Source organism: Mauremys mutica, chromosome 3 (assembly GCF_020497125.1).
Source record: "Mauremys mutica isolate MM-2020 ecotype Southern chromosome 3, ASM2049712v1, whole genome shotgun sequence".
NCBI lineage: Eukaryota > Metazoa > Chordata > Testudines > Geoemydidae > Mauremys > Mauremys mutica.
The window spans coordinates 200958702-200975736 of NC_059074.1; the positions used below are offsets into that span (position 1 = coordinate 200958702).

Genomic DNA, 17035 nt, shown 5'->3' on the forward strand with positions numbered 1-17035 from the left:
GAGGTGGGCAAAGAACTCCGGTCCGTGGGCCGGACCATCCTGTTGATCCCAGGGTTCCCAGCTGGGGAGGCTGAGGCTCCCCCGGCCCTTCCCCCGCTTCCCCCCAGCTGCAGCGTGGCCAGCCGCCGACATCAGCTGGGCAGCTCAGCTGAGCTCCAGAGTTGCTTTGAGCTGCCAGCAAGGTAAAGCGGGAGGGGGCTGCAAGCTCTAGGGCTGCCGGGGGGCAAGTGGGGCAATTTGCCCCACAAGTATGTCTCTGCCTGCCCCGGCCCCTCCTCTGCTCTCCCCCCTTAAATCAGAACTTTTTATAGGGAACCAGTTGTTAAAATTTTGGCAGCTCATCACTGTCTTCATGTACACCTACATTCAGCCTTATAAACGACCAGTGCTTATAGTCAACCTTTGGTCATTTCACAATAAAAAGGCAAATCAAATTTTATACAGGTATATATTTTAATTCATTTTAAAAATGTTTTACATTAGCTGATAAGAGTTCATATTTTCTGTTACATTGGGTAACAGCTGAAATGATCTGCATAGTAACGGTAACATTTTTGTTTTGTTGTGAAATTGTCAGGTGTAGGTAGCAATGTAACGTTTCAAAGACAATCACAATACGTGCAGGATGCCCAGCCAGAAGCATTTCTTGAGTGACTTGCAGTAGCGTGGTGCTCTATATTTTGTGCATCAACAGTTTTGTAAGTGTAACTCTGAAGCAAAAACAAACTTTCCTCTCTCAACCTTAAATGCATGGTCAGTGCCTCAGCTGGTTAAAATCAGCTGACTTTGACTTCACTGGAGCTACACCTGTTTACACCAGCTGAAGGTCTGGCCTGGATTTTTCAGAATAAAATGTCTACTTTGTGGCTACTCCTAGATTCCTTTCATTGACTTCCGGGGGAATTTCTAGTGTGTTAGGAATGCAGGACATGGCTCTTAATAATGAATACACTAAATTAGTGCTTAGAGCAAAACTCGGAGCGGTAAATCTTCACTCCAATACCCAGCTCTTCATACATGTATGGAAAGGGAGTGCTGCATATGTGGGGAGAGTAAAATGTTGGGGTTTGAATATGAGAAGAGAATTTTGCCCTCTGCATGAAGCTTTGACTGTGAAGAGTGTTTTCATCTCCATTTGGCCATTATACTGTAGATATATCATGTGTGCGTCCTCACCTACAGAAAAAAAGTGCTTTTGCTTTGTCTACCTGATAAGTACTCAGTTTGGATGCATCCTGCCATCTAGCCCATGTGTTTGTACTGAGATCTGTCTCGAGGAAGTTGTACCTGGTTGGCTGTCAGTTTGTGGTGGATGTGGTAAATGCAGATGGTTATCACAATCATCAACCCCAAAATCAGACCCAAAATTAGAGGCAGGGTTTCTTCTAACTGTTCCCTCTCGTCCACTGGACACTTATGTTCTGCAATTAGAGAGAAAGCGATGATGAAATATTGTAAATATTAACTTGTTCTGTAGTGCAAAATGAACTTCGCCAGTGAAATAAAGCTAACTGAATAATGCTACAGTGAAGTCATCTGTACAGAATAAAATCATGTTCAGTAGCAATGAAACCAAGGACAAATCAGTAGTTATTGGTGGCTTAACTGTTCTAAAGAAAACTAAAATAGCATTGACCACTGCAGGCCCTGGTTCAGGACAGCACTTAAACACATGCTTAACTTTCAACAAGTCAGGTCTATTTATTATTATTATTACCATAGCACCTTGGTCTGTCTTAATTGTCTTTTTTATTCTTTAAGTGCCTTCCTTTGCTGAAAAGTGACTGTAAAAAATGGCCTCCTGGGGGCTCGTTGTCTCTTGACTCCAAATCACCTTTGTTTGGTTTGCAAATTAAAAAAAAGGTTGGTTGGTTTCTCCCTAACCGCCAGCCCTGTGACTTCACTTCAGGATCTGATAGTGAAGCTGAGTTATGGCCTATTCATCCCTCCCCTTCTATAATCTGGCCCAGTGCAGGGGTATTAGCACTGTAGTTACAGCTGAACGGTGGGGCATGCTTTGATTTCCAGATTAACATCCCTGGATTTTGAAGTCTTTTATCTACATCAGGGTTTCTCAAACAGGGGTTGCCGCTTGTGTAGGGAAAGCCCCTGGCGGGCCAGGCCAGTTTATTTACCTGCCCCGTCAGCAGGTCCGGCCGATCGCAGCTCCCACTGGCCGCAGATCGCTGGTCTGGACAAACAGGAGTTGCTGGAAGCGGCGGCCAGCATGTACCTCGGCCTGCGTCGCTTTCAGCAGCTCCCATTGGCCCGCAGGGACTATCCTGAAGGTGAAAGCAGGTAGTTCAGTCTTTGATCCAGCTCCTCTGCAGGTGTAAATGTCAACAGAGCTATGCTGATTTATACCAGATGTAGAAGATCTGAACCAGAGTGGTCCCATTGATTTCAGTGAGACAGAATGTGGGAGTAAAGACACCCTGGATAAGAACTCTGCAGGATCAGGATGAAGATGTGCACTAATGCAAGTGAATCCATGCCCTACAGGCAACAGCCACAATTACTAGATAAATTGCATATGCACAGTTTGCAAGCTCTTCATTTGTACAATGCTTAGTTCAATGGGGCAGGGACCTCTAGGTACAACTGCAATATATAACAATTACATACAAAAAATGTTATTTAGACAGCACAGTCAAGCTCTCAAAAGTTAGGAAATGCCAGAATCTAGTTGGTCTGTACAAGCTTAATATGATGCCCTTGTGCGTAGGCATTATGATGCAGTCTTTAGTTATATGATCACATCATATTTTTTCTGCAGCCTTATTCATTGAACAAGCTGAACAGCACTCAGGAGGCTGAGCGGGTGCTGCTAAAATTTTGCTGACAGTGCAAATGACAGAAGAAAAAAATTGCAATTTTCAAAAGTCTCTCTCTCAGATTTTCAGGAGGGAAAGAAAAGGCACTTCTCTGGCCCCAGGGCTTTCTCCCTGCCAAACTTCAAATGCCTGCTGCAAACAATGGACATGTAGGAGCTTCTCAAAAAAAGGTCGTGTGAATCTTAATGGAAAGTGTTAGACAACCTAAATACCAGTTCCCCCCTCCATTATTAAAGATGCTCAGGCCTGGCACCCTGGTTACCTGACTCCGGAACACAGTCCTCTACCACTAAAACTAAAGGAGAACTCCTCTGAGTGATGTGAAGCCCTTATCCTCTATATATACCAGCCACAAGAGGGCATAATCACCCACCCATGCACAAATCCAGGCAGTTACAGCAGGGACATTGCTCAAATAGAATTCTGACAACTTAAACCAGCTGAGAATCTGCCACTTATTGCTGACACAATTCCTGGTTCTATTACCACTCCTTTGAGCTACTGAGGCTCATAAAGCAACCATTCAAAACTCCGGCTAAAAAAAGCAGCTGGCCATGGAGAAAGGGGCTAATCTATCTGGGGAAAGAATTCTATTATTAAGCTTTTTAAAAACAAAAACAAAGGCGGCAAGAAAAAACATGGACGTGAAAAGTATTTTAGCCATTTCCTTTTCAATTCAATCCCTGCACTGTTTTTGCCAGAACAGTGATTAATCACCAGTTCTCTGTTAAAGACACGGCCACAATTGCTGCAGTGCAGTTAAAAAAAGAGGGAGGAAGTGGCTACTGGTTATTAGTCAGGATTCAAAAATTGATGCCAGTGTTTGGTTAAAAACACCCCTTCCATCGAATGTCCGTCAGGATCCCGTTGGAATGGCGTTTCCAACCCACAGGCGTATGGGCACACAGGCATTCCGTGGTGTTGAACCTGCAGAGTTGAGTGTGGAGAGCAGAGTTGAGTGTGGAGAGGAGCCAAATAAGGGACACAGAAGCCAGAATTACATCGCTCCAGTGGCCCTAATGACCTATGCGAGCAGCGCAGAGGAACTGCAACCACTCTGTGCCTTTGTCTCACATTCAAAGAATTTAGGCCCAAATCCTCAACGATTTTTAGGTGCCTAAATCCCATGGGAATCAGCTACTGTGTGCATCGTGAACAGTTAGTTTACAAGGTCTGCTGGCTTCAACAGCAAAGCTTGTAAGTTCCCTGAATCAGACCTGTTCAGCTCACCGGACCTCCACACTTCACTGCCAAAATCTTAATGCCCTTGTCCCCGTACTGAGCAGATCACTGGTTGCCGGACATATACACCACACTGATCTTTAACATCACATCTTACAACGTAACCAAATTTTCCGCTTCACCTGCTCAATGCCACCATGTCAAACATCTCAACTCCCTTATTTTTAATTCATTTTTTCCAAACTAAGCCAAGCATGTCCTCTGCAATGAGGACTGTTTACAAGCCGAGTTGCACATCTCAGACGTCAACTATTATTTTAAGCAGAAAAAAGTCACAAGAACATTGTAACAGGAAATATGTATTTCTTGCAATGTTTGCGTAAGTGTAATGGGTGAAAAGAAATTGATCGCTTAAAAAAAACCTTATTGTATAACAAGTCCATAATTTAGCCCAAAGGCAGTAATCTATCAGTTTTTTCATACTTGATAAGAAGCAGACAATGATAACAGAATGCTAAGAACTATATGATTCTTGTCTCTTTAAACCCAGCCAATCAACTGGTTCAAAGTCTGTAATGTTCTTAATCATCACAGCCTATTGACTGAGGGAGCTGCCTGGGAGAAATGGATAGGCTGCCTGGCCAATGAGGTTGCTTTGTAAATTCCTATGGGATCTATGGATGAAAAGTGCTTTATAAGAGCAAATAATATTGTTATTATTTATTAAGTCATTTTAATTCATTCTAACTCAACCCAAAGCAAATCTATTTAGAGCCCCAGGCCAAAACCCAGGGAAGTCACTAGAAAGATCTCATTGACTTCAGTGGGCATTGGATCATGCCCAGTGAGCTTTGCAGAGCATCACACTATATTTGCTATATTTGCTTTTGCTTTAATCTGAGCTTCTCTATTCTTATTGTAAATTCTCTATTCTTATTGTAAATCATATTGTAATTAGCCCACTTTAGTCTCAGATTGTCAGTTGCAGAATTTCCTGTAGACTGTCCTGAGGAGGCATCACCTTCAACCTCTAAGAAGAGACAGTGGTGGAAGAGTGTCTGGTTAGTTCAGTCAAAAAGGATTGGGGATTCATCTCCCCTGGTTGTGTTCTGTGCATGGATAAGTCTATAGATCACAGAGTGAGAACTAAGCTCCAGGGAGCTACATGACAAGTGTTAGGGGGTGTGGATGTTCCATAAGGCCACACAGACTGGATGCACACGGGGAGCAAGTGCTCAAGATGGCCCCCGGACCCAAGAGTGAGGATGGATGGAAAAGGTCAAAGACTGCTCTCTGGATAAGTGCTGTGGAGTTCTTTGGTGTGTAGGTGAAAACGGGCTGGTTAGGGGGAAGAAAAAGAAACTAATGCAAATTACTTCCCAAATCCTTTGTGTGGCCCAAGAGGGATCTTGCCCTTCTGTGACTACCAACCACTGGGTCAACGGAGAGAGAATGGAGTGGAGTGGAGTGGGGAGGGAGTTCCACAAGGGTGGGTTTGTAGGGTCATTAGCAAGGCTGTCTCCCTATCCTGCACAGGTGAGATTTTCAGCTTGATGAACATGTGCCTTTCCTTGACTGACCCTTCTATTCACCATTTCAGAGTGGGACACCGAGGTCTTGGCTGATCAGTGGACTCAGAGAGAGTCACAGAAAAATAGAAATGGAGAGCTGGAAGGTCGTCTAGTTGAACCCCTTGCTCTGAGGCAGGACAAAGTAAACCTAGACCATACTTGACAGGTGTTTGTCTAACCCAGGGGTCAGCAACATTCGGCATGCAGCCTATCAGGGTAATCTGCTGGCAGGCCATGAGACAATTTGTTTACATTGACCGTCCACAGGCATGGCCCCCCGCAGCTCCCAGTGGCCACAGTTCTTCATTCTTGGCCAATGGGAGCTGTGGGAAGCAGCAGGCTGCAGGGATGTGCTGGCCGCCACTTGCTGCAGTTCCTGTTGGCCGGGAATGGCGAACCATGGCCACTGGGAGCTGCAGGGTACTGTTCCTACGGATGGTCAACATAAATGAAATGTCTCATGCCCCGCCAGCGGATTACCCTGATGGGCCGTCTGCCAAAGGTTACCAATCCCTGGTCTAACCTGTTCTTAAAAACCTCCAATGACAGGGATTCGACAGCCTCCCTTGGGAGCCTATTCCAGAGTCAGGATGTGGCCATGTGACCCCATGTAACGGAAGACAGGTGAGTTTTAAGCAAGCACGTGTTTGCCGGGGGAATTAAAATGCTATGGAGCCTGATTGCTCACAGAATAAATAATCATACTTTGCATTTATATAGCACCATTCATCCAAGGAGAGCAAAGCACTTTACGAGCACTGAGACTCACACTGCCTCTCTGTGGTAGGTAAGTGCTAGGACTCTCCTCTTCCAGGTGGATGAAACAAGGCATGATGCAGAGGTAAAGGAACTTGCTCAAAATGAGCGGAGCAGTGGAGGACCCAGCAATAGAACCCAACCCTCCCAGCTCCCCAGCCCCTGCCCTCAGCGTTGGACCACAATCTTAACAGTGGACCAGTCAAAAAAATTTCAGCTGGAACATTCTCCCATCAGAAAAGAGGATTTCGTTGAAATCAACGTTTTCTACAGGAAAATCAAAATGGAACATTTCAATTCCTATCAAGATTAACTTCTGAGTTTGCCTAAGCCACTAGGGTGTCTCATGGGAGCTGTAGTTCTGGGTCCCTCGTGCCCATATTCTCACCTATGGGCCCTACTCTCTGGCTGGCTACACAGCTTATGATGCACTATGGTATCTCCCTGTGACTGTAACATTACAGTGCATCATGAGTCACATAATTCCCATGAGTGACAGTACACGTGCTCATTGAGGGGAGAATACCCCCACACACACCACAAATCTCCTTTCCCACAGTAGCAGGGAAATTCTTTTGGCCCAGTTCAATAAAGCACAAAAGCACATGCTTAGCTTTTAAGCATGTGAGTATTCCCATTGAAATCAGTGGGATTTGTCACACTTAAAGTTAAGCATATGCTCAAATGCATTTCTGGATCAGGCCACAGTGCCCACCACCTTGCAGGATGGAGCCCTTTTGTAAGCAAGAAACAACAACTTGTCCTTCTTGTCAGTTTTTTTTTTAAGCCAGTTGCTCAGCAAACAAAGATTGTCTGGAATACAACCCTTCCCCAACTCAATGGTGAGCACTGGTGTTTATACTTTGGGAGGCAGGCTACTCAGATGTGGTGTCATTTATATATCTGTACCCTAAAATATATATGCATGGTCATTTATTCCTTAGGAGCGTCATATTGTCAGAGGAAGAACAAAGTATTTATTGTGTCATGCCTTGGCTTCTGTGGGGAGTGCTTAGCATATACTCAAGAGAAGGATAAAAACACATGGGCTGATTTTCTTCTCATTTATGCTGTTTACTCTGGTATAACTCTGCTGAGTAATTCCTGACACACACGCAATGTAAGAGAGATCAGAATCAGGCCGCCCTACAACTATGCCCTGTATAAGTTGATAGTAGGATTTTTTTTTCCCCGTGAGTACCTATGTTGTTCAGGATAATGGCTAATATGCAAATTTGCTTGTTCAGCCTTCTGTATTAGAACAGACATCAATGAGATAAAAATTAGAAAACAGTTCCCCTACCCATTGCCCCGAACCAGCAACATATAGGGCCATATTCAAAGTTGCTGGAAAGATTCCCATTGACTTTGGATTTGCCATGATGGGCCACATCTGCAGAAATGTTCAATGCTCATATGTGGCTCGATTTTGAAAAGAACTGAGCACCTTTGAGGTAGGTAGGTACCTCTGTGGTGCCTTTGAGGTAGGTAGGTACTTCTGTGGTGCCTCTAACTCACAGCCTCCAGGTCCCAATTCCACCCCAGTTCCCACCTCCTTAGTGCTGTGTGGGGACATGTCTTCTTTATAGGATTACTGTTCTTTGGTTTCCCCTTCCTTTATGGGACTTAGCTGAACAGTAAGTCTTTATACCAGTATAACTGTGTCCATATGAGGAGGTTGTTCTGCTTTAACTAGACTGGTATTGTTAAAACAGTACGGTTATACTAGGGATAGGAAAGTAGAGGGCCACATGGCAAATATAGGCTGAACAGAACTGGTTGAAAATGATCCGTATAGTCATCCCAAAAAAGTGGGCAATTTTTATTTCAGTAAGAAAACAAAAACTGAACTTTTTTGGTTTGTTGGGGGAGGGTTAATTTTGGGTTTCCTTCCCCCCTTCCTTTTTTTTTTTTCAACTGAAATTTTAAAAGAAAAATCTGTTTTCAAAACAGGCCATTTTTTGTCACAAAAAAAAGTTTCAAACAAAAAGCGTTCAACCAGCACTAGTGTTGGGAGTAGGACAGAAATAAAGCAATGACTATATTTGTAAGGGTTGGGGGAAAGGGCTTAAAGACACATATGTACTGAAGGTGTAATAGACTCATGTCATTGGGTTGGTTAACCAGTAACAAAAGCTACAATTCTCTACAAAATTCTGTGGGACGGTTCATAAGCCAATTCGTCAATGGTGAGGACAAGAGTTCTCGCTATTTAATTCATACTGACATCTCTGTTTTAAAAGGGCACCGGTCCTCCTGCAGAGAAAAGTCTCTTCAGATTTAGCAGAGCTCTTTCTCAATTCTAACATATTTTAAAGTATTGTTCATAATTAATAGAAATTTTACCAAATGTGAAATTAATGAGTTGCAAAGGAGCAGACTAATTACAGTAATTTAAGACTAGCGGGAGATCCCAAGCTGAACAAATAATAATAATGCACAATTTATCATTACATACATGCCCTGTATACAGACGTCCCACGTATGTAATAATGACATGCACATGATAAATGGCAGAACCATTTGTTAAATTGTGGAGCTATGTGATAACTTACATCTGTCTGGCATCTCTGACCACCTCATCTGTACTCTGCCTGCTGTTTAGTTTCCCTTGGGACTAATTCAAACAGCCACCATTCAAAAAAAAAAACCCTCACAAGTTTGCCAAATAAATATTACCTCTTTTCCTCAAAAGAGAGAATTCCCACATGCAGTTACAGTGTCCCTAGACCTAGCCTGGGTAGTGTCGAGTCCTGGACAAGTGACGCATTTACATGCCTATTATGGTTCAAAGAGCCACGTTGTGCCATTAGAAAATCAGGAAAGGCCTTTGGGGACAGGTGGAAGTGCTGGTTGCTGGCCTGCTATGGGACGAGATAGCAGACTTTACAACTTGGATATTATGTACAGACAGAAAAGCTAGACTGGGTAATTTTAATAAGAATTTGCATATTTTAGTTATAAATTTTCCCCCACCCCCGAGGCCTGTTTACTTGTACCCATCACACTAGAAAGCCTCAATTTGCAGGTGGAGGGATACAAAAAAATAGCATCTGAAAAGTGTCAAAAAACCTCTCTGAAATGTCTCTAATATTTTTTCCTGTAAAGTGTGTGGTCTATACAGAATACATGGTGGTATGGCATGGTATAGAGGATTTATTTGCACCTATAGAGAAGACAAATAATTCACTCCCGTCTTCACTATGAGTAATGCAGCCATCTCTAGCTCCAGCTGAGTCAGGGCCTGTAACAGCGTATGTTCGCTATGTAATGTAGGGGAATAGTACTTGTGGTAATAAGCACTGTGCTTTGCGGTAAGTGTTTGTATTACTACACTGTGAGCTATTGCCCACAGGTAGAATTACACAATTCAATATTTTAAATGTTACGTTTGACAAGTAACGCCACCCTTTTCTAACCACCAGTTAATGAGTAACGGATCTGGCTACTCCATATATTATTTACTTCACCTTCCTTAGGAATAATGATATTATTAATTAATCCAGTAAAGCTGGAATTTGCAGGGGACTGATCCTAAAATACTAACTCAGGCAAAATGACCGTTGGTCCAAACGAAACCTCTATTTAACGTGGTATAAAACTGGAGTAGCTCTAATTCAGTCGGTGGCATGACTCCAGAGGAACACCAGATAACAGAGCAGAATTTGGCTCTCTAGGAGTTTTGCCTGAGTTATAAGACAATAGGATCAAGCCCCATAGAAATATCTTGGATGAAATCCTGGCTGCATTGACATCAATGGCAAAACTCCCATTGACTTCAATGGGGCCAGGATTTTACCCTGTAAGTATTAATATACTGAGTGTTGAACTAAGCATTTCAGGTACAAACATACGTGCAGCAATAAATAAATAAAAGCCACAGTACAATGTGCTAACAGCAGATTCTGAACAAAAAAAAAAGCAGAGAACAATACAGTTCTGACAATATTTTCTGTTAAACCAGGTTTTTTTTAGCATAAAGTTGACCAAATCGAAAAAAAAAGTACAAAACACAGAAGCAGCTTCTGTCTATTCTATATTTTTAAAAATACTACATTAAAAGAATTAAGTACTGAAAAGTGAGGAAATGATGGAGTTACCCACCCATCTGTAATTTTCTGCCCGTGAATTACAGGACACTGACTAATTACATGACCTCCGACTACTTTTCCTGCAGGTTCCCTGCCTCGTTCAGTGCACAAGATGGACGGTACCCAGTGGCAAGGACAACTGTTCAATATTTCTTTTTATCTTCATTGTTCAGTGGGAGGGTCCATGTTTCATTTGCTCCACACCCTCCAAACACTGCATTGAATAAGGATTTCTTTCTTTCTCTTTCTTTAGTGGCTTTAGTATAGCATTTATCACTACAGATTCTGTGAACCTCAGAAACATTAATGAATTTTATCCTCACCAGACCCCTATGCACTTGGGAAGTGTTACGAGGGTGATTTTACAGAAGGGGGATTGAGACACCGGGAAAATGAGGGACTTGCCTGAGGTCACACAGGAAATCTATAGCAGAATTGAGGATTGACCCCACAACCCCAGAGACCCAGTCCGGTGCCTTGACCACAAAACCATTTTCCTCTTCCAGATCCCTGCTGGATTCACAATACGCCATGCAACAAATGCAGTTCTCTGGACCACAGACCAATTCATCAGTAGCCCCCAATCACTTCAGCACCTAATTCCCAGGAGGAGTTTGGAAGCAAGGATCATGCTGAACGTCCCAATAAAAGCCTGATCCCGTATAGACTGCACATTCAAAACTCCCATTGAGGTCACTGGGAGTTTGGGGTGTGCAAGGGATGCAGGGCTAGGCCAGAGATTAGGCTCAAAGTGTTTTTGCCACACGTTCCTACCTTCGCTGAAGACAAAGTCAGCACTGATGTCAAAGGGCTGAATGCGGACTTCTGACAGCAAGAGGGTTACGGTTCTCTGGTGATCGCTGGTGATGAGGGAGATGGTCTGCTGAGCTTGGCATTCGTAGGATTTCCCAGCGGGGGTGAGTAAGGCAGAAAGGTGGTGCGAGTTGGCTGTGTGCTTCCCAGCTGTTGAGACCACATAAACAGCAGTGAAACAGTTAGACCCCAAAATCTGGCAATTGCCAGCGTTGCTAAAAACGCTAACCCTGTGGAGTCAAGTATCAGAGGGGTAGCCGTGTTAGTCTGGCTCTGTAAAAGCAGCAAAGAATCCTGTGGCACCTTATAGACTAACAGACTTTGGGAGCATGAGCTTTCGTGGGTGAATACCCACTTCGTCGGCTGCAAGGCTTGCATCCGACAAAGTGGGTATTCACCCACGAAAGCTCATGCTCCTAAACGTCTGTTAGTCTATAAGGTGCCACAGGATTCTTTTCTAACCCTGTGGAGATGTGCCTGGATTGCGGGGAGGTGGGCATGTGCTTTCATAAATCGATGGCTAGTCTTGGGGCTGCATTGTGCCTTCTAAACAACACAGAACTCTACTAGGAACTGCGGCAGAGCCACTCCCCCACCCCCCCCCGGGGAGCTCCAGGCAGCATTGTGAGAACTCTCCAGAGAGCAGAGTATGGCCACTGCACCAAGCGTTAGGAACATATACTTCCCTCCATTCCCAGTGTAAAGGGGAGACATTGCTCCGCCTTTCTCAATCAGTGCAGTGATGCTAGCAGTGCTGGCCACATAGCGGGCTTGATTCAAAGCCCATTCAGGCAAATGAGAGGTTTTTCTATAAATTTCAGTGGCTCAGACCCCCTATTCCCAGCACACAGGCAACAGCAAGGACTGCGGTTACACGTAGCCTCTGTACTGGGTGCCAGAAAAAAAAAAAAAGCTCGAGACACTCAGTTCAGGACTCAGCCTAGCTCTTACTGCGTTTCTTGGAAATAAAAAAAAGATCATTGGCCAAGTGGAAATAAGGCAGAATTTTCTCATTATGTCAAACATATTTCTGCATACAAAGACTGTGCATGATCAGCTGTATGGAATGATGAATACCTTCTGCCTTTCTGATCATCTGCAGCCCTTGTGTTCATCATTAGGTTTCACATAATAGAGAAATAGGGCTTCATATTTGCTCAGTGTGTGATGGTTAATGTGTGTGTGGCTGTGTATTAGAGGCATGCAAAATAGTCACGACGATGAAAAATACTCAGAATTCAAGGTTGTACATTATGTTACAGGCTCAATTATGAGAGGTGCATTAAGGTATGCAAACCCTTTTGGCGTGAACTGTATTTTTGAGTTAAAATGCACCAGTTTTCAAACCTAAAACTCGATGTTCTTTGTAGAAATGGGTAAATGTGCCTTTTTTCCCCCAAAGTGAAGCCGGCATTCCCATTGACAAAATGGGAAGCGTGTTGTTATTCCACATTTAATATACTGGCCATTTTATCAAAACCAAGAATTAACGGGCGTGCAACCATTGTAAAAAATAAGGCCCCAATCCTGTATGAGAGTAACTGAGCCGCCAGTCTCTGCCAGATTAGAGCCTTACAGGGCGAGAAGTTTTATGTGACTATCTGCAAAACAAAAATGGTGTATTTTGTACCACTTACATGCGTGTTTATAAACACACAAATTCCATATGCACTCCCTGCACTTACAGGAGAAATGTGTTGCAAGTTGGTTTTTTAAGACATCTCTGAGCGATGTGCATGGAATTGTGGATGTCCCCATATTACAGAATTATTTTCAAATGTAACTGAACATGTAGAATGTATTTCCCCAGGGTTTTGTGCTTGGAAGAGAAATGAACTGCTGGTGGTTAAGAATGATAAACATGATACCTAATTGAAGCCAAATAGTGTCTGAAATATTCAGAGGTAGCGGCAATTATTAGGACAGAAAAGGATAGCTCTGCCTTTCAATTTATTAAGAAAATGGTGAATCATAGAATATCAGGGTTGGAAGGGACCTCAGGAGGTATCTAGTTCAACCCCCTGCTCAAAGCAGGACCAATCCCCAACTAAATCATCCCAGCCAGGGCTTTGTCAAGCCTGACCTTAAAAACCTCTAAGGAAGGAGATTCCACCACCTCCCTAGGTGACCCATTCCAGTGCTTCAAGTTCCCCTCAATACCATCCCACTGAGATGCCTATCGTTCATGCACCGGAGGAGGACGGAAAGTATTAAAAGAAACAAACTCAGATGAGTGAAGGAGGAAAGATTGAGAAATGAAACAAAAGGTGGGAAGAAAGTAAGTGTGTGTGTGTGTGTGTGTGTGTGTGTGTGTGTGTGTGTGTGTGTGTGTGTGTGTGTGTGTGTGTGTAAAAACAGCAGCACCAGTGCAATCCCCTCTGCCCCAACATCAGAAAAGAAAACAAGAGGTAAACGTCCATCCCTTATTACCATTTAAGTGACTCAGTCCAAAGATGGTTTCCTTCAAATTAACCGCACATAGAACCTGAATCCTGTTCCTACTGAAGTCAATTGCAAAACACCCACTGATCTGCCTGGGAACAGGATCTGGTACAGCAACTGCCAGCCGCAAGGATCAGTGGTGGAGGAAGAAACTGAGGCTTTAGCAAAATGTCAGAGGTGGGCTCTAGGGACTGCAAATACCGGCATTTTCCTATGCTCCTGAATGCCGTGTAGACCTGCCGCAGTCCGCAATAGCGGATGCAGAGAGGGGATGAAGACTGGGGGAGTTTTCCAACCTTGGTTAGAAAACGCGTTGAATTCACCCCCCAACGACAGAAACGTTGTGTTTAAGCTTTGCCTGGCCTAGCAAGCAGATTGGGGGAAATACGGTTTTCTCGCCGCGGCAAAGAGAATAGCTGGTGAGTGCCAGCAAATTGTCCCATATAGCAAATAAAAACGGGAGGGGATCAGTGTAGCAGTTAGGGGGGAAAATGAGTTTGTCCCCATGTTCCTTCTTTATCTATCGGTGCTCCAGGCGGGGGTGGATCGGTGCATTTCCCGGGCACGGCCCACCCGCTGGGAAGAACGGACTATTTAGCTGCAGACCGATATTTTATCTGTAATTAAATTGGATTTTACTAAACACCCCTCTTGATTTCAGCAGACAGCCCAGCCCCCTCCCGCTTTCCTCCCGGTGCCCCGAACATCTCAGGGGCTGGTTCACTTCCCCCTTTTTTATTTTCATCTACAACAAGGGTCCCGGGGACAGCAGCCCCTTGGCCGGTGGGGAAAAGGTCTTTTCCAGGCAGCACTTACGATTGACGGCATCTTTGAAGTAGGTTCGCTCCGAAGAATCATAGACAAACTGGATCTTGTTCATTTTCCAGACCGCCTCTTGCCTCTTGGTTGTGTTGTGGCCTTCCTGCCAAGACACCATTTTAACAAGGCCGTTTCAGTCAATGAACTCCCCTGCCATTCAAACGTACAGCTCGCGGCGTTTTCATAAGGGGTGTGGGTCGGTTTTTTACAAGGATCGCATCTCACTGAGCACACACCGAGCGCGGGATTTCCCTGCTAGTGGGTTTCCCTGCGACTCGTTCAGATGAAGCCGAATTTAAGACTCCGGGCTGGTTTCGCTGGCATCAGATGTCCTCGGTTTTTGGTGAAAAGGGAAAACAAAAAGCAGGACCCCGAGGCACCCAGCAATCACCCGGTCACTTACCTTTACAAAATACAGCTTGAGGGTGTAAACTTTGTCTAGCCAAGAGATTTGGAGCTCCGATTCGGTAGTGCCACATTTCCCCCTCACTTCTGCTCCTCGGGCAAGCGGGATCTCCGCTTCTTCTGTTATCAGCTGAATGCGCAAACACAGCACACGTTCAACAACCGACAAGAAAGGCCGGGTGCCCAACCCCACTCCCAGCGGTTAATGATTCGGGACAACAGAAGGGGATCGTTTACATGGGCCCCGATATAAACTAACATCAGAAAGAAGTATCGGGGGTAGCCGTGTTAGTCGGTATCCACACAAACAACCAGGTGGCACCTGAAAGACTAAAAGGTTTATTTGGGCATAAGCTTGGGTAAAAAACCCTCACTTCTTCAGCTGCAGATGTTATCAGGAAAAAAGGTGGCCCTTCCCCCCAAACCCAAGCAAAAAATATGCCCTTTAGGGCAGGCGCAAGAAAGGGAACATACAGTAATGCGGATCCTTTTGCCTATAGGGAAGCGGGTTCTTTCCTGACCCCGCTATTTCGCGGCACTGACAACTTTCGCTGTCCAAAAGCATCAAACGCAGCTGCACTCGCTATTCTTAACCATTTGTGCTGGCAAAGCTCCTGGACACAGAGCGGGGTTTTCAATCAGCCTCGAGATCTTTTCCCCCTGAATGGCGCTAAAATACGGGTGGCTCGCCAGATGCACGGGGGGTTTTGCATTATCTTGCGGACAGGCAGCGGAGTAATTAGCGGGACGGGCTGAGAGCTTCATTTTGAGCATGGGACATTATGGGATTGGCTTTCGGGCCCGAGGCTACGCGACCATACCAGGCCCTTTTCTAAAAGATCAGCCCCGCGAGTCGAACACGGGACCCCACCCAAGAAACCCAAATCCCTCTTACGTCGACATAATTGCTGGCCGACACATCGTAAGGGATCATCAGTTTGGCTGCGAATTCGGCCATCAGACACGTGGTGCCGTTGTCCCGCACCACAAAAATGTCCTTTTCGGGGCTGGTGGAGAGCCCCGAGAGGTTCTCCACTTCCTGCTCGGCCCCGATGCGAGCCATGGCATCTGCGGGAACAAAACAGATCCGTGGAGACACCCGGGTCTTGCTGGCGGCTCCGTGCTCCGCTGCGGAGCTTGCAGCGCCGTGGCCAAAAAAAAAAAGGGACCCCCTTTGCCCTGCTCTTCTGCAGCCAAGTACCCCATCCCCACCCCCACTTAAGCCCTTGGCATGAAAGGAAGCGGCTTAATTGCAAGCCCTTCTCTGGGCCAGGCACCCGCTGTAACGCGTCCCCACGCGGGGCTCCCAGGCAGCCGCCCGGAGCTCCCCACTCGCGGGCGCATCGCCAGCGGAGCCGCAGCCCCAGCCCGGCTGAGCGCTACTCACGGACTAGGCACAGCAGGCCCGGGACGCGCAGCAGAGCGGCTCCGAGCCTCACATCCATGCTTCTCTCCGCCGGGGAGTCCTGTCCGGGGCCGGGCTGCGCGGGCGGAGAGCGAGCTCCCGGCTCTGGCGCTGCACAGGCGGGCTGCGAAATGCACCAAGCTGGCAGCGTGGCAGGGAGGAGGGAGGGGATAGGGGGGTGGGGTGGAGGAATGCCGGGCGGGAGGGGAGCTGTCCGAGGGATCCCCCGCTGCAGCACAAAAGCGGAGGCTAGTTCTGAGCTTGCCCCTGGACCGGCTCGTGCCCGCAGCTCTGCAAAGGGATCCAAGCGCTTCGCCTGCTGGGGAGACTTAATGGCACGCGTAGGAGCATGGGCGGGGGGGACGCCTCCTCGGGGCTCTGCCACTACATTTCCTGGGGCTCCGGGGAGCCTGTGAAGGATCCTGCTTCTGCCCTAGACAAGAAACTGCGACGGGCAGACTTGGAGCCGGGCCCTTGCTCTATAAAACGGGGTGTCGAAGCACTGCGGTGCTACCCATGTGCTGCCCCTGGGGCCCTCGCTCGCTGTAATTGCGCTCACAGCAAGTCGAGGCCTCTCATGGTGGTTGGTTGGTTGGTTGGTTTTTGCATAGGCTCCGCCACTGATTGCCCCCAAATAGCCTAAGGGCGGAGAGTACAGCCCCTCCCCCCCGCCCTACTCTTTCAATGGGCCACCTCTAACATGGCTGCAGCGGACAC

General features: G+C 46.0%; 1 protein-coding gene across 2 annotated transcripts; it reads right to left on the reverse strand.

The window, feature by feature from the left end:
• Positions 1-525: 525 nt before the first annotated feature.
• LAMP5 (lysosomal associated membrane protein family member 5) lies at positions 526-16461 on the reverse strand. 2 transcript variants are annotated; one of them, XM_045011079.1, is made up of 6 exons: positions 16301-16454; positions 15809-15981; positions 14912-15043; positions 14506-14611; positions 11209-11397; positions 526-1421 (listed from the first exon to the last, which is right to left on the reverse strand). In XM_045011079.1, the coding sequence occupies exons 1-6, from the start codon at positions 16356-16358 to the stop codon at positions 1243-1245; spliced, it is 837 nt and encodes a 278-aa protein (XP_044867014.1). In that variant the 5' UTR covers positions 16359-16454; the 3' UTR covers positions 526-1242. The 2 variants fall into 2 exon arrangements, with proteins under 2 accessions (XP_044867014.1, XP_044867015.1); XM_045011080.1 differs by lacking the exon at positions 526-1421 and adding an exon at positions 10368-10648 and having other exon boundaries at positions 16301-16461.
• Positions 16462-17035: the final 574 nt, after the last annotated feature.

Coding starts and splice junctions, on each gene's coding strand:
- LAMP5 (XM_045011079.1), bottom strand. CDS start 16,358: ATGGATGTGAGGCTCGGAGCCGCTCTGCTGCGCGTCCCGGGCCTGCTG. Junction 15,044..15,808: donor CGGCCAGCAATTATGTCGAC/GTAAGAGGGATT, acceptor TTGCGCATTCAG/CTGATAACAGAAGAAGCGGA. Junction 11,398..14,505: donor CTTCAAAGATGCCGTCAATC/GTAAGTGCTGCC, acceptor TGGTCTCAACAG/CTGGGAAGCACACAGCCAAC.